Source organism: Micromys minutus, assembly GCF_963924665.1.
Source record: "Micromys minutus genome assembly, chromosome: 1".
NCBI classification, from domain to species: Eukaryota; Metazoa; Chordata; class Mammalia; order Rodentia; family Muridae; genus Micromys; species Micromys minutus.
In genome coordinates this window covers 8,915,398-8,933,585 of record NC_137969.1, presented here as the reverse complement: position 1 = coordinate 8,933,585, position 18,188 = coordinate 8,915,398, and the positions used below count along the sequence as shown (strand labels likewise).

General features: G+C 45.7%; 1 protein-coding gene across 1 annotated transcript in view; it reads right to left on the bottom strand.

The window, feature by feature from the left end:
* SEL1L3 (SEL1L family member 3) overlaps positions 1-18,188 on the bottom strand; it is a 108,488-nt gene that overhangs the window by 73,383 nt on the left and 16,917 nt on the right. The window contains exons 3-6 of the mRNA XM_080936079.1: positions 9,260-9,386; positions 7,291-7,412; positions 5,924-6,039; positions 3,032-3,090 (exon numbers count right to left, since the gene is read on the bottom strand). Coding sequence (XP_080792205.1) covers positions 3,032-3,090; positions 5,924-6,039; positions 7,291-7,412; positions 9,260-9,386 — 424 coding nt within the window. The remainder of the gene's footprint in view (positions 1-3,031; positions 3,091-5,923; positions 6,040-7,290; positions 7,413-9,259; positions 9,387-18,188) is intronic.

Genomic DNA, 18,188 nt, shown 5'->3' with positions numbered 1-18,188 from the left:
GCATTTACTTCGGCAAATTTCTATTTAATAGTTTTGGGCCTCTACTGATTGTGCACAAGAAAAAACCATGGAAAGTGAACTGGATAACATGGAACTATGGTATCTTTTTTTAGTTAGCATATGGTGCTTAAGGTAAGGATCCTTGCTTTGCCTGGTTCTTTTTCTTTCCCCTCCTAATGACAAATTACTTGGTCTCTATGTCACGGCCCAGTAATTTTTTAACTGTCATCATTACCAGCCTTCAGTAGATATATCTATCTTGGTCTCCATCTGCATCTCTGCGCATGTTTCCACATTTGTCTCCTCTGAAATCCTCAGCGTTTGCACAAGATTGTAAGACAACCCTTGTGCTGTGCAGGGTGTGACGGTCATCAATTTCCCTGACATGAAAGCTGAGATAGATCCTTCCAGAGCTCCAACTAGTCTCTTTGGAAAACCTCAGACACTCTGGCAAACCGTCTTTCCTCTTATCTGGACACAAAAGGCCCTGGTTTATTGCCAAGAGCACCGGAGCCCAGAAGATTGACGGACGCTGTGAAACGGGCCCACTGAGACCCAGGAGATAACCAGACTCGCAGTTTTCCCTAGAAGTCACTCGAGGACCCTTCACCTCTGGCCATAGATTTTTCTGGGGTCAATTCCTCAGGACCTAATCTAACTTGAGTCCCTCAAGCCACGTTTTTTATTTCTTCCTAGCATTTCTGATAGCCTGTAACTTTAAATTTATTTGTAAATTTAGTCTCCTTTATCATTTTCCCCCAGCTTCCTAGAAGTAGAGACTGCATTCCCTCTTTTTATCTTGTCCCACCCCCAGAATCAAACCCGGTGTCTGCCACGTGAAACATGCTCAATAAATTTGAGATGGACAGACACACGGATGCATGGACAGATAGATGGATATAACTTAAAGGTATTGCTGTCTCCAGAAGTCACTCATAGGTACTTTGCCAGCACAAGTTGCTTAACACTTACTTTCTGTTCCTGTGGCACTGTCCTCACGCCCATAAGATAAAACCGGTACTACATTTACATTTCAAGAACAGACAATAGAGCCAGCAGGGAGTCCTTACAATATTCACAACCAAGAAGCCCGCAACAGGATGCTGTTCACTTCCCTGGTTCGAATCACTGGAAAAGTTGGGCTCTGGTTTAGATTCCAGAGGTGGCAATGAAGAATACTGGCTGGGGCTAATATGACTAGGCATGACTCGTTGGATGCTCTACCAGGGATGCTGAACTGGTCCAAACCTCCAGATCAGTCCTGGTCCATGTTCATATTGGTTCTGTCTTTATAAAAGTCTGGGACATTGTATAGAGGCAGCCACACAGGGACCTAGAGGGATGTCCTGGCCACGTCTCCTAGCATGTGGCCTTGCTATCACAGCAGATGCTGGAGGATGGAGAAGATGAAATTCTGTTGTCACAGCCACTCTTGCTTTGGGTACTGGGCTTTGGCCACCCCAACATTGAGCTGCTGTCACTCCTATGATGTCACATTTTTGAAATGCCACCCCTCATTCCCTCACACTGTGACCTGTCTACATTCACTTGTGTTGGCCTCTGGGATTTGGGGTTTTGTAGAAAAGGAAGCCCTCCCGTGAGAAATAGAAGGGCACCTCTGAGATCCAATCAGTTGTTAAAAGTGCCCTGGGTCTGGGAACGGGTGAGGACAAGAGAGGGGGAGTACTACTTTTAACTTCCATCTTGAGACAGCCCTTAATATGTACGCCTTACTGCATAAGAACGGGTTTCCAAAGGAGCCTCAGATGCCGTCGGGCTTCTCTGTCCCTTGATTTAGTCACAGTAGCAACGTCCATAAAGAAAACCTGCCTGTGTTGGATGCTACCAGTCTGGGCACACTTTAAGACTTCCGCTTCATTCTCTACGCTCCCATACAGCTATGGACCCACTCTTGACCTTGTGGCAGCTAAGTGACAATACATCCCTAAGAATGTATTATAGAAAACCATAAACCTTTAGTACACACATACATACATACACACACACACACACATACACACACACACAAAACAAACAAAAACCAAGAATTGCTCTAAACTCCTGGAGCCTGTGGAGACCCTTGGGATTCACATGTGAATAAGAGGGTGGAAAAACTGTGTGACTTCTCTTCCCACCACACTCCCTCTCTGTTCTGGTTTCCTCTGTAGCGTTTCTGATGGGAGCCAATTAGAAATCAACAAAGCACAAGGCAAGGGCCCCGGTTCTCAGCTTCTGCAAAAGCTACGGTGTCGGCTGCACAGGGATGAAGAACTGGTATCAATAGCTGTGCACATTTCAAATCTAGATTATGAACATAAATATGGAGACTGTCTCCCTTTATGCTCTACACTACACCAATGTTTCCAGCCATTCTCAACGAGCAGCATTAATACTTTGATTTATTTTCTTTAGAATCCTTCATAGAAGATAATTCCCGGAGAAAATGAATTACGAAGTGCCACGAAGGAAGAATGTATGGTGAGATTCGGAAAAAGGATTGACTACTTTCCCTTGCTTAGTACCAAACATGTATACATACATATTTGCAGGGAAGATGGATGCTTGTTAAAAGATAAGAAATCAAAGCCTAGCTTGGGCCCAGAGATTGTTCGGTGGGTTCTGGCACTGGCTACCAAGCTTGACAACATGAGTTTGATCCCTGGAACCTACATGGTGGAAGGGGAGAACCAACTCCTGCAGGTTAACCTCTGACCTCCACGTGTATTTGGTGGCTGACCTCTGCATGTACAACATGGCCGACCTTGACATATACACCATGGCATCTGTGCACATGCATGTGCGGTGCACACACACACACACACACACACACACACACACACACACACACACACACACGTGAGGGGGTAGGTAGGAAAGAAAATGTAAAACCAAGAACAAAATAAATAAAACAACAAAGTCTGGCTTGGAAAAGCTGAATGCAGTGTGCAGAATAAATCTTAGGGTTGAAAGCTACGGCATGAAGACACCTTAGCCCTACAACAGGCTACTTGTGGATGAAAATAACACTTACCTAATGCTCTGATTATGGTAGCTTTTCAAGTCCCATCCAATGCTGGCAGTGACCACTATCTACATTGGGAGAGAAATATAAAGGTCAGGTGAGGCCGCACACCCCACGCTACAAATGCTTACGATCCCTGGTATAAATTACTCATGAAACACGCTTGTCCTTCTGATTAATTTCTACAAAAATAAAATTAACAGTTTACTAGCCTTGTGTATATTTTGAGCCTTAATAAATTTAGCTCTCCCCAAATGACTGGATGCTGTGCCTAAAAATATCTACAATGCAGTTTCTGCCAGTGGGTTTTATGCTTCCAGACTTCAAGCCGGAGGGTGACTGGATGTGTCTGTCTGCTCCCATGGCGGGGTGGGGGAGGGGGAGGACTGGCGCTCTGCCTTCTTCAGTCCTTGTCCATCCCACCGCCCTTCTTAGATCTAGGACTACTGTGTGAGTCCCTGGGACCAATGGGGACGGTTTTCCCCAGACATTTCCACAGGAAGTGTTCATCAAATGTATCCTGACCTTTCTAGAATCTCAAAGACGTAGAAATCATCCTTCAAATAAAACCACTAGAAACCAACCCTACCGGTCACAGGGCATGTGAGAAGAGTTCCCAGTTGTCCTTCTTAGCAACTACTTTAAGTGACTGACCTACCCGGGCAGAGCTGTAAGTACGGCAATCCCACCAGAGGTTCACACCTATTCTCGTGAAGGAGTCCAGAGGAGGCGGCGAGAAAGACAAGTCTGGAAGTATCTGAAACCCACTGGCAAAAGAGTACACACACACACACACACACACACACACACACACACACACACACCACACATGCTCTCGAATGCTGTGCGCGCACACACACACATACTCAGAGGCCTGATTTTTTGTTTTCTCACCTTTTGCTCTTCTTACTTCTCTGTGGCTTCACCGCACCACACATTACACCAGGCAGCTCTTCTGTCTACCTAAGGGACTGACTGTATCCTTTGGTTGTTCGAAACTATGGTTCTCTACTGCCTTGCAAGCTAAAGTCCAGATTGAAGCGGCTGCCCGTTCTAACTCCAAAGACGTAACTTTATTTTTATTAGTTCTCTATGCTTCTCGAGTTTCATATGTTAGAAAATTAATTCCTAAACGTCATGTTTATGGGAATTAGGGGTGAAATCTCTGGGATTCATATATAGCCACGAGATGGGAGTCTTTGATGGGATTAGCTGCTACCTAAGACGAGAAGACCCAAAAGCTGGCCCAGTGGGTAAGGGTGGATCTACCAAGGCTGAAGACCTGAGCTTTATTGCCCTTGGCAGAGGGAAGACTTGACTCCCGTAGGTCGCCTTCTGACCCCCATAGAAGTGCCATAAGAACTCCTGCACTTACATATACATCTCATACATCACACTAAGCCAAGCATATGTGTATCGATGTCATAAAAAATTAAGAAGAGAAAAAGAGAGATCTCGGGTGGAATATTCTCTCTGGCTGTCATCAGTGATGCCCACACCAGGCTTTACACAGCAAGTGGGGCTCCCACTAGGTGCCGGCAAGAGCTTTCAAAACCATGAGGAATTAACTTTTTTTTTTTTTCTGTGTCTGGATGGTCTATAGCAACAGACTAACACCAGTCAACTTGGCTTATTGGTGAACTTCCCAATCATAGCAGAAATCCCTGCTCCTTTCTTTTCCACTTAAATTCTGCCCAAACATAAAAGCCTTGGATGTGAATGCTTCCTAGAGCTTCCCAGCATGGAACGCTGTCTTCCTGCTAGAAATCAATATGAATCATTTGGCAATTAAGCTTGCCTTATGACTTCTCTTCACGTGCTTAATGTTACTTCCACAAATAGTCTATAAGTAACTGGAGCCTGGTGCTGGAGCTTTGCATGCAGCAGGTGCAGAATCAGACCTATGCATTTGCTCTGATGATTTGATGCCTGTCTTGGTGGCACGGGGTATGCTTCATACACACAGGGACATGAGTGACACGGGCCTCAGCTATGTCACTAAGGAAAAGGTAACATACAAAAACTTCTCAGCTAGCATCTTATGCGAGTCCTCTCAGGAAGGTGGCAAGAGCTGGCCTGATTAATTCTTTTTCTTCTCTTCAGAACACAGAATGGTGGAACCTTAAGGGAAGACCGTGTGTTATCTGATACACAAGACAAACAAAACGCCTCCTCCAGTTTTGTTCCAGGAAAAAAAAAAATCACAAATCAATAAGAAAAGCTGATGAGAAAATAAAGTAACCAGAAAAAGCTAGCATACTGGCACTGCATCGATGGAGAAATGGAATCGTCTTCAATTACAACAACACATTTCCCACAATCCATAAAATCCTCTGTTATGGAGGGTTTGAAAGAGTTATGAGCAATGTTTTATGTACAAAATAGAATAAGACCCTCCCTCTTACCACCATCACCACTTAGAGGCACTGGTTTATTATGAGTGTATTTAGTGCCAAACATAAGCAATTGTTTCAACTGCCAAAAGCAGTCTAATCATATCTAAGCTGAACTAACCGATAAATTCCCTTTAAAAAAAAAAGAGTTTTAGATATAGTAAGGCCATGTAAACATGGCCGATGTGATTTTGACACTTAAAAGCATGAAGCCTGCCTCCCCAGGGAAGGGGGACTAAATAACCCAGATAATTGTGGCTACAGAGCAGGCTATATTATTTACTCATTCACCACAGAGAGGGAAGAAGCACTTTAAAAGTTAATTAAATGGGATGAGAGTCTTATGATTTAAACTTCCATCTACAAAGTGCAGTTTAGCAACTGTGTAATTATAGAGGGCACACTGGCTGCCAAATTCCCTCCCAGGTTTTGTGGCTCTTTGCCTTTGAAACAGTGTTTAGCTCAGAAGAGATGCCCCCAGGACTCCAGGCAGAGTAAATGCAGGTACCTGGGCTCCGTGGAAAGAGATATCCAGTCTGCACCACTCTTTCAGAGGGAGGGTGAATTTTGTTTTTACAGCCAGATCTTCTCCTCTGATGAGATGCATTTGAATATGCAAACTGCCTACAATGGGGGAAAAAAGAGGGGTCATGAAATTAAGGAACGCTCATGATGTATGAAGAGGCAATCCTTTCTCAATAACCCTAAGAACACTAAACCACACCCCTTTTTCCTTTAAACAGAAGCCAAGCCAAGTCAGGTGCCCTGGGGTAAACACTTGTAATCCCAGCACCAAAGATGGAGGCAAGAGGATTGAGAGTTCCAGTCCAGGCCAGTCTGCCTTACACAGTAAATTCCCCTCTTCCTACACAGGGAGTCCTTTGTTGAGAGAGACAGAGACAGAGAGAGAGAGAGAGAGAGACAGAGACAGAGACAGAGACAGAGACAGAGACAGAGAGAGACAGAGAGAGACAGAGAGACAGAGAGAGGGGGATGGATGGATGGAGGGAGGGAGAGAGAGAGAGAGAGAGAGAGAGAGAGAGAGAGAGAGAGAGAGCAGGGAAAAATAAAACAAAACAAAATGGGCAACACCCAAAAATGCATTTGTACATACATTCTTTTGTAAATGTGGTATTTATTCTGAGCCCTTAAGGGGGGAAAAGACTGCATAAACAACACCCAGTTCCTAGTTTCAATTTCCATTTCCAAATGGAAAGAAAACAAAGATACCTTTGTCTAACAACCTGAACCCAAAATTCATCTGTATCTCTCCAATTTATTTTTTCCAACTTTGTACAGTTGTCATAATTCCAGAATCATTTTTAGTAAGGTTGCTTGATGAGTCTACCCAAAAATAATCAACTGCATATGTGTGTGTGTGTGTGTGTGCATGAGTGTGTGTGTGTGTGTGTGTGTGAAACTGTGTTTGAGTGTGAAAGAGAGTGTGTGTGACTGTGTCTGTGTGTGTGTTTCTGTGTGTCTGTGTGTGTGAGTATGTTCAAGAGAGAGAATGTGTGTGTGAAAGTGTGTGGGTGTGTGTGTGTGTGTGTGAAAGTGTGCGTGTGAGAGTGTGTGTGTGAAAGAGAGTATGTGAATGTGTGTGTCTGAAAGAGAGTGTGTATGTGTGTGTGTGTGTGAGTATGTGTGTTTAATGGAAGGAACAAGCCTCTCTTTCCCACTCCTATTTTATTGGATTACACATTTAAGTGGCATAATTACAATACCCATACAATCACATAGGCTGCTTGCAAAATAAAGCACATTTAACCTAGAGCCGTGGCACTGGCAGTAGCTTCCTTATCCCGCACAGATGCTTCTGCCAGGAGAAAGAGGGAGAAACCCATAAGATCCTTCCCCGGCTCTGTTTCTACTCACCGTCTTCCGTAAGAAACACAGAAGGCGTGCCGTACATCTCATTAGAATCAACAAAGTACAGAATTCCACAGAGGCTGGCCTCGCAGTGATGGAGTAAATAAAGCCACAGTGAAACAGTGACCCTGAAGGAGGGAGGCAGAAGAAAGTTCTGCAGATTGATATCATCCAAGAACAGGTAATTACAGTTAACAATGACCAAGTAAATTGCTTTCTTTCTAACGAACGGGTGGATTTGCCTTAGTGTTCATCATGGGAGATCAGCTTGCAAAGCCTGCGATTTTGAGACAAAAGAGGTAGTTACAGGAGCTGCAGAGATAGGACTTTAGCTGCACATGCAGCTCGCTGACATTCTACCTGCCGAAACGTTTGGAGGACTCTCTGAGATGCTCACATACCAGCAACCCGAATTCCTGATTGAGGCTGATAAAGCAAGACAGGGAATAAAAATATGGATTTTTAATAAGAGGTGATGTGATAAGGAGCTATTCTAAAATCTGTGATTAGAAGGGGGAAAACATAATTAGGGCTTTTTGAGCAATTTGGTTTCTTTCAAAGATAAAAGCCCCAAATGCAGTGCTTTGCAAATGGCTTCCCTACATAACACGTGGACACAAAGGCACTATGCTAACTCTCATGTTTGGGTGCTTCAGTAGCCCAGTTCTAGCCAACTAAGATGATACAATTCGTCTAAGCATCCCATTCCTGCACAGGGCTATTTCAGTTGGGGGAGGGAGAAAAGAAGACACTATGGAAGAGTAGATGGCTCAGTGGGTAAGGTGCTTGCCTAAAACTGTGGCGGCTTGATAACCCAACAACCCAAGAGTAGCAGAGCTTGCTTGTAATCCCAGCACTGGGGAAGCAGAGACAGGAGGCTCACTGGCCAGCCTAGCCTGGTTGGCAAGTTCCAGGCAAGTGAGAAACCCTGTCTCAAAAGCAAGTTGGGTGACTCAACTTGGGCAGCTGAAGGTTGACCTCTGGCCTCCAGATGCATGCACACTTATGTGTGCCTGCACACAAACAAAATGCACACACACACACACACACACACACACACACACACACACATACACACAGGAAAATTTGTACATCTGTGACTTAAGGAACGAGGATAAAATAACAGCAGCCAACTCAGCTGGGACTGTTTTAGATGCATCGGTAACTCAGGAGTACTTGCTGAACACTAGTAGGCTACAGGCTGTGTTAGAGAGCAGTCGTTCAGAGAGAAGGAGCAGGGAATCAGTGTTTGGTGTCTGACACATGCCTCGACATTCAACAAATGCATCCTGCTTTTCCCGTTTAACCCGGGAGCTAATCTGAAGCCTCGGTTAAAGGTGGCAATGGAGGATACAGCCAGAGAACTCTTTCAGAATATTCTAGGCTTTCTAAGCTGGCCTTCAAGTCAGTGTCACATTATGCAAACAGATGGTGTCACAGACTTCCCTCCTGACCCACCCAGCTGAGCAAGCTCATGAAGATAAGTTATTACAAGGAAGCTTAGCGAGAACATACGCTCAGCGAGTGAGTCAAGATCTTTCTACCGCCAGCAGCACAGGAAGAATTAAATCACTCGGCTAAATCCATCTGATCTGAAGTGAGCAAGAAGCCATTTCCAGCGTCTTCGGCTCAGAGGAAGGAAAAATAGATGTGGATTCTGCTGAAATCAATGGAGATCAGAGGCCCCGAGTGTCTTAGCAGCTCATCCAAGCTTCCAGGACTGAACGGGCCAAGGCCATGACTACAATCTATGCTGGCTGTGGATGACTGCACTTGAAGCCTCAGCAGACCTAGGCTTCAATACCTTATTGCCCATAAAGACAGAGGGAAATAGAAGACTCCTATGTGTAGAAATAATTTCCACCTAACATTAAAGTTTCCTGGCTCTCCGATTCTCTTTAAGCCCGTGTGCAAAGAATTTCGGAAGGGATTCTTCCACTAGCCTGCCCATCCCACTTGAGCAGCCCACCCTTACATGGGGTAGTCCACACGCTGGCTTCGGGTGGCCTCTAGTTCTCGGTTCTGGAACTTTGGGAGCTTCTTCACGATGCCGGTGTTTTCTCCGCTGGAAGCATAGAGGAAGCTGAGGAGGGTAACCACATCTGCAAACATCACAGAAGTCACCTTGAGTTCTCTCCAGAGAAGCGCCCCTTACCAACTCACACCCTCCTTGGTGCCCTCAGTTCCAGCCAAATGGTTAAAGCAACAGCCTAAAATTATGAACAAGCATTTGTGGGATACAGAATCTGATCCAGGAACCACAAGGCTATGCTCATCAGCAAGACTACCCCGTTTGTTCTCATTACAGTCTTAGAAGAAAGTGGTTTTGTTATCAGTCTCATTCTGTGGAGGGGAAGTCCAAAGTTAAGTTCACAAAGTTCAGAAGCTATAAGGATAGATGTTTAGGTTTAAATTCTGTCATTCATTCACCCATCCATGCATCCATCCATCCTCCCACCCATCCATTCACCCATCCATCCATCCATTCATCCATCCACCTTCCCATCTATTCATCCATCCATCCACCCATCCATCCATCCATCCATCCATCCACCTTCCCATCTATCCATTCATCCATCCATCCATCCATTCATCCATCCATCCATCCTCCCACCCACCCACCCATCTATCTATCCATCCATCCATCCATTTACCCATTTTCCAGATGGCCTCAGGCCTTGCACAAGGTGGTCAAACACACTGTGCCATTAGTTTCATCTCCATCTCTTGTGTTCTTAACCACATTGCATGCAGCTCTCTAATGCTAGAGAAAGTATTTTCAATTTGTGCTACAAGGATGTTATCACTTAGACAGAACTCCTGATAGTACAGTCACTGCTGTAAGTGTCACACATGTGTTACCTTGTTGAATCCTCATTATTATGAGTGTACAGACTGGGAAACAGAGGCACCCGCTTTGCCAACATGGTCTCTAACATTCGGTGTATGTCAGGCAGCGTGATATGCATATTTCAAAGGTCGTATCAGTAATCTTTATGACAAATGATCAAGTCGGACATCAGCACTTTCACCTCTACATTTGTTCACAGACATGGGACTCTAGAGCACCGACATGTCCTTGACAAATCATACATGGAAATCAGACTCTCAGTTCTTTATCTGACAACCACTGCTTTAATGAAGGCTAAGTGTACATTTCTACCCTCCATAGTCACTTGGCCTAGGAATAGCCGCCATGCCTTTCTCGTTCCTAAAATTCTCCTGGATTTGGATATCCATAATTCAATGATAGAAACAGCCTACTCTTCCAGGGACTCTCGGGGAGAAGAGTTGGTTTCTGTAAGAGTCATCAGATGCAGAGTATCGGTACATGTTACGGACATTCTCAGCCTGGGATGCTAATCAGCTCAGCTCACTTCCAAGGAGAAACAGGAAACTGTAGTAAGCGTAGAAGTACCTTGAGTTTAATATGATCTGAAAATCCCAAAAGCAGTTTTTAGAATCTCTAGCTCTTGTGTGTCTGTGTACATATACATACACATACATCACATACATATATTAATGGGATTAAGCAAACCAGCTCCTTCAAAGCATCTGAGTTATGAAATGAATTTCAGCTCCACCTGGGAACAGAGGACTTGCTGGTGTGTGGTACATGTGGAGATGGAAATTGTCGATGAAAATACTACAAAGAGGTCATTAGAATCTGGATAGCTCATCTGAAACGATTGATTCGAGCTCAACTTTTGCTTGGCTTCTACGTGCTGAGAGGCAGAAAAGGCCAGACAGCCACATTTGTGCCAGGAAGCCTGAAACACATAAGGAAGCAAGACACCAGGAAAACAGCTTCAAGAAAGAGGTTTGCTCACCCTAGAGTCAAAGTGCCCCACAGCCAAGGACTGTGGAGAGAGAACTCTCAACAAAACATCTAAAATAACTTTGCAAATGCACATGGTTTTGGTGTCCAACAAAATCAAAGGCACGGATATGTTCTTATCAACTCTAGCTTTAATGGTTCTGTTGTGTCTTTCCCTCTGTATCATCTTTACAGGTAAAACTAATTAGCAAGAGTGACCATTTAGAATCCATCTAACAGGAGAGCACATAGGCTTGTCCATTAGCTGACAGTGGCTGTTGAAAATATTAGACCAATGTCCCTTGACTTATGATGGGATTATATCCCAAACAATTTCAACAGCAAAAAAATTAAATACAAAAAAGGAACATAATACCCTAATCTACAGATCATTATTGCTTAGCCTATCTACCTTAAATGTGCTTAAATATGCAAATTAGCCTAACATTGAAAAAAATATCATTCACAAAACGTACTTTACAATGAAGTGTTGGCTCATACCAATACTGTACTAAAAAGGTGGGGAATTACAACAGTTGTGTAGGTAGGATTCTGCACTGTCAAAAGTTTAAAACTCCCAAGGCTGGAGGGATAGTTTAGTGGTTAGGAGTCTATGCTAGCCCACCAGGAGGACCTAGAGTCACATTGAGGTAACCGTGTAACATGCCAGCCATGATCTTGTGCATGCCTATAAATCCCAGCATTGATTTGCATTGGACCTTTTGGCCACCAGCCTAACCCCAAAATTCAAACTCTGGGTTCAGAGAGAGACCCAATCTCAGAGGAATAGGGAAGAAAGCAATAAAAGAGGATACTCTGTACCCTCTTTGGCTTCCATGTACACACACATGACTGTACCTGCATCCACAGGTACACACACACCACACACATACAGAGAGAAGCTGAAAACTCCTAAATCAATTCGTCATGTGTCAAGGATGGTTTGTCACTGATGAATGATGTCTACCACAGGACTAGACTAGAAAGTGATAGTGTCCTCTGCCATCAAAACCTTTGCAGGTCAGTTAGATCCCAAGACACATTTAGTGACATATCCAATGGTCTCTGTCTGCATGGTCCATGAAAGTAGGGACCTACCTTCCTTCCTTCCTTCCTTCCTTCCTTCCTTCCTTCCTTCCTTCCTTCCCTCCTTCCTTCCTTCCTTCCCTCCTTCCTTCCTTCCTTTTAATTCTCAGAGCCTAGACAAGTGTCCACTGCTTAATAGGAGCACCATATATAAAAGTGAATAAATGAGCACATATACCTATATCCAAGGTAGAAATCAAGTCCTTCCTTCTGCTTCCCAACACTCTTTTATAATTCTAGAATGTGAGCCAAACTACCTAAGACAAATAATCCTTTCAAATCCTTTCCTTAATTCTAATCTTTGCTTCTTCTTGTATGAGATGGGGTTGAAGAATGAGGGAGCAACATTTATATGCATGTGCACACACACACACACACACACACACACACACTGCTATAAAGGCAATGCTTAAATTTTTGTTTTGTTTTGTTTGTTCAAATTTTAGAGGAGCAAGAGGCCCTGGATATTAAATGGTGCAAATCCCTTCATTTAGAGAGAAGAAAAATGTCAGTGTCCTGATAAAAATTGTGTAGCTAATAAGAGGCCCAGCTCTGACTCAGACTGGAGCTCCCCACAACACGCCAGTGGGGTTTTCACTAATCAAACTACATCTTACAAGCACTCTGAGAGAACAGTGGCTGCTGTTCAGCTGCCATGCCTACTGGCTGCCGAGACACTGACACATTTCCGTACTGAGTAGTTCATTAATGCTGCCTTGAACCCCCTCTGCCTCACTCTCTGCCGAGAGCCTGGCTCAGCACAGCTGGGATGAGTGGAAGGAGTCACCCAACAGCACCCTGCTCCAGCAGGAAGCTAACATCCTACCCATGAGGTAGACCTGGACCCCTACCCCTCCTGGTGTGTGTGTGTGTGTGTGTGTGTGTGTGTGTGTGTGTGTGTGTGTGAGTATGCATGGTGTGTGAGTGTGTATGTGTGTGTGTGTGAGTGTGCATGGTGTGTGTGTGTGAGTGTGTGTGAGTGTGTGTGTGTGAGTGTGCATGGTGTGTGAGTGTGTGTGTGTGAGTGTGCATGGTGTGTGTGTGTGTGTGTGTGTGTGAGTGTGCATGGTGTGTCAGTGTGTGTGTAGATCAGTATCAGTAGTCTTCCTTTATTCCTTTCTATTGTTTTGTTTTGAAGACAGTTTCTCTGTGTAGCCCTGGCTGTCCTGGAACTCACTCTGTAGACCAGGCCGGCCTTAAACTTACAGAGATCTGCCTGCCTCTGCTTGGTATGTAAGGTATGCACCACCATGCCTGGCTCCTCTCCCTGCCCCCACAACCCCCCCTTTTTTCTTTTGAGACAGGGTCTCTCACTGAGCTCACCAATTCAACCAGACTGACTAGCCAGTAATATCAGGGGTCCTACACACACACACTCACACACACTCACACACACACACACACACACACACACACACACTTCCCTGGTTACAGGTGTGGTGCCACAATACCCAGCATTTTACATGGGTTCTGAGGATTAAACCCAGGTCATCATGCCCTAGTGACACCTTCTTCCCAGTCCCTGTTGCATATCTTAGTCTTATCTGTGGATGGGTAGGGGCTAGAGGAATCTAGTCCTGGGATCCTAACTCTAGGGAGGGTCCTGTCACCAAGCATCGAGGTCCTTCTCAGGATGAGCCTCAGACACAGCAGAACACACCACTGAGAAAGCTCCCCAGCACGTACATGGAACAATTGGGTGTCTCCCTGCCAGGAATCTCCATGGCTAGCAGAAGCTAGGGAGGAAGAATGTTTCAATCCTGAGAAGAAATACTTTCCACACAGAGGTCCCTAAAAGGCAGGGGATATTGGGTGCACTGTTCCCAAGAGTGAAAATGAAATCAGTATGTTCTAATAGGGATGGTTTAAGTCATAAATGCCTTCGAAGGTGTCTGTCTGGGTGGTGAAGCAGGTTCCTTTGGACATCTGTGGAATCTCCATTCTCAGGAGTCCTGAGAGTGTAGCCCTGGTCCTTGGAATTCATCCTTCCAAACACACAAAGATTCCCTGAGGATGTTCAGAGAAAGAACATTGTTAGAAGCAAAAGAAAGAAAAGCCCTTCGTGGAGACCAGGGATGCTCGGTGTGCAAGCTGCTTCCTACAGCAGCATGAGTTCAGATCCCCAGCACCTGTGCCAGAAAAGCTAGACGACCATTGTTCACCATAGTCCCAGGGCAGGCAGATGAAGACAGAAGGAATCGGGAGATTGCTGGGCCAGCATATCTAGTCAAATCAATAAGCTCGTGAGAGGAATGGGAACCTGCCTCTGACCTCTGACCTCCGACCTCTGGACACCACATGTGCACACTGGTATATGCACCGCCACATACATGAGCACAGGCACACTCCCTTGACCTGCCTCCCGTCCAAGAAGACAGGTTAAATAGCCGATAGACCACCAGGCAATGGGCTGCTAAGGATCTGTCAAAAAGAATGAGGCCGATGATCTGATAGAGAAAACTCCACTGTGTCACTAGTTAGCGTGAGGAAGAGTTGCTCCTAGGCTAGCATCTGTGTGTGGAAGACGAGGAGCTAAACTTAATGCTTCTATGTGCAGAGGATTATTCTGGAAGGAGAAACAAGAAATGCTTTTACCTCGTTTGCTTCTGGGAAAAGGACCAGAAGACTGGGCTGGATGGAACTTCTCCTTCCCGCTAAACCTCTTTACACGGTTTGAATTTTTCACCAGGTACGTGCATTACCTTTTCAGCTGAGGAAGGCAGGAACAAAGGCTCTGCATATTTCTACACAGGCAGAGAGAAGCCAGCTGCCTTCCGCTGGCCTCCCTACCCCGGGCTTCTGAGGCTGCTCAGCTCAGCCCAATCGCTTCAAAGAGACAAAGTCCAGTGGGTGAAGAAAACATGATTCACATCGATAAAAATTCAACTTTAAAAAAAGTCTTCCTTCTAATTTAGGACCTGGGTTAGGGCTGCATTAGCATATCTCAGAGAGGCGGCATAGCAAAGCCGAAAGAAGGAAGGTTTGGACTCCAGTTAAATAATCTCCCTGAGCCTCCGTTTTCTCCTTCATTAGGAAGAGGATGAGGGTAATGCTGTCTTTCCCTTGAGATTGTTGTAAGGATTAAATGAGACAATATGCCTGGAAAAAGTGTTTTGTTCATTGTAAAGGGCAATGCAGATTGGAGCCACACTAATTAGTGTTATTACTGGAAGCCTCAGACTACTGTGATTAACTGGGGATAGGGGGACTGAGTCGGTGGGTTTTTTTTTTAAGTCCAAATATATAGCTTATAATTAGAAATGGATCATCACGTCATTGGCCTGAATAATCCTGAGACACACACATGCAGTTTGCTTAGGAGTTGGTTTTATTTTTTTTTCCATGAAGCCAAGCCAAGCCTGGATCCAAACTCTGACTTAAATCTCAGTTATTTTATCGGGATGGAATTTTGTTATTAAGAAACCATACTTCGAAGTGGTAAGATGGCTCAGGAAGTAAAGGCGCTTGCAGCCAAGAGTTTGAACCCTGGAACCCATGTGGTAAAAGAGGGGGTGGATCTCCACTTCAGGTTTTTCTCTGACCTCCAGACACACACAACTTGGCATGTACATGTCCCCCACCCCCCACACCAGATAAATAAATAAATAACCACCTACGACGCCCCAGAGCTTCTTAGCAGGTATGCAGACCAGGCACTACTGTTAGTGTGGTCCTTGAAAATCTTCGAGGCGTGATCCTGAATAACCTTGCTCACACCTGACCTTCAGCCTTCAAGTGCAAGCAAGAACTTCAAACACATACCAACCATGCCGCTGGTCTGCGTCTTCATCCCATGGTGGAAGCCGGCAGTCAGTTAACATGCCTCTTCTCATCAGCGCAGACTGGGCCTTGGAAGCCTCTTAACTTCCTGCTGCAGGAAGGTGGCACGCAGCCTGCCAGCCATCCTGCACACGGAGGGATGCCAGAGTGTCGCACAACCCTCCTCCCCCACCCAGCGCTATAGCTCCCTCTGTCCTTTCTGATATCTTGATCTCCATTCTTCTGACTGTGAAAGCCTTGCTTAGCCATCAAGTCTCTGTCCAAATGTCACCTCCTCTGTGACAAACCCCAGTGAGGCGCCTGATATACACATAGTAGCTTAGTCCTAGGTAAATGGCATGGAATAAATAAATAATAAACAGTCACCTTTATAACCCCAGGCAACTGTCTAACCCAATAGTTAACTATGATGTTGAGGAGGCAAACGACTCAGCCCTAAATACCAGTTCCGTGGTTAGTAGTTGTGTGACCTGAGATGGATCATTCTACTTCCCCAAGTCTACTTCCCCATCGGCAAGTTTAGAAGGCACAGTTGAGTAGAGCAGCTAGATTCTTCCCACAGTGTCTGGCACATGACTTGAAAATAGAGGGTGACTGTGACTGTTTGTCTCCCACACAACCACCTTCAAGAGAGGGACTAGGTCTCCAACCGTGAGTTGCCAGATTTGGGGAAGAAACCGGTCAGCACAGGCTCGGTTAATCTTGGCTTCGTTTAGCTGAGCACAATACGCATCCCAGGAGAGGGACTCGTGGAAGGCTTAGGAAGCTAGAGGTGAGACAGGCAACTTCCGATTGTGGAAATAAAACACGCTCATGGACACACACGTCTTTGTGGTTGGGACAGGAGAGGATGGCCATCTGGACTGACAAAGTGTAGGGAGGACTTCAGCAGGGACCCAAGAAAGGTGGCAGGAGGTAAGGCAGCCCCTACTGACAGAAGCTGGTGGCACTGGCTGAGACAGTGTAGGACAATAAGCATTCTAGGTCAAAGAACCTAAACCAGGAAGACCTGAGGTGGGAGGGTCAGACTCGACCTACTAAGGCAGAGCTGAGTAAGCTGTGCTTGCAAGAGAAGTCACTGGGACTCTGAAGCCCCAGACCAAATGACAGGCCATCTGGGAAGCTATGGCCAGTGGGCCACTGTGCAGAGGGCCAAGGGCATACTCCGGGCCAGCTCTACACTTCCCTGTCCTCCACCCCATGTGGCAGCAGGGGTGAGGGCACAGTGTGTTGTTATAGCAGGATCACCACCGGAGCACAGGTCTACAGGGAATCAGAAAATAGAGCTATGTAATTACAGCATCCAGTGGTTACAGCCTATGGAGGAGACCAAAAAGATAATGCCAGGCAAGGTCACGATCTCAGCCCCGGCGGTCATGGAAGCAGGCATTTGAGCAAGGGGATGGAGGAGGTAGAGATGAAAACCAAACAGAGATGGGGGGGTGAACATTTTAGGTGGCAACTGTTACTCAAATGTCCAAAGTGGGGCTGAATACGGTCTGTTCAGGTAGGAGCAAGCAAAGTCATGTGACTAGGAGATCGAGCCAGCAAGAGCTACATGACAGCGTGGCTTGATCCCAGGCAGCAGAAGGAGGGGGTTCAAAGGGGAATGAGGTCACCAGCCTGCACCACACAGGCTTCCAGGAGAGAGAAAGAGGAGGCAAGGGTGAAGCTGAAAAGCCACTACCAAGCTGTAGTCAAAGTCCAGGAGGGTGGTCACTTAGACAAGCGTGCCCGCAGTACACGTGGCGAGGAGAGATTGAACACATGACATTTACAGCTTCAGCTGTAGCCAACAGCTCTGGCAGGCTCTCTCCTGAGGGTGTGACAAGGAAGAGGTTCTGAGGGTGGCCCAGGTTGAATGTTAACTTCAGCCCCGCCCACTCCGGGTTTTTAGTGAGTTCAGGAATGAGTCAGACACATTCTAGACTTAAGGGATAAGGCCCATCCCCTCCCCCAAGGAAACAGATGATTGGTGGAGCCACAGGCATTACTTTCCCAATGATCTATGGCCCCAGCCAGAACACAACAGAGAATGTGTCAGAGTCTTGGTACAATGTATCTGAAAGCTGTTGACTTTGGATATGGATTGGGCTTGCTAAGCAGGGATAGATGAAAATTTGCCAGTTGTCCTCCAAAAGTCAGACCACCAGTGGTCAAGCCTGGGCCTTTCTTAAGGTACTCAGCCCTACATGAGCTAAGCTGGTGGCAGAGAGGATGT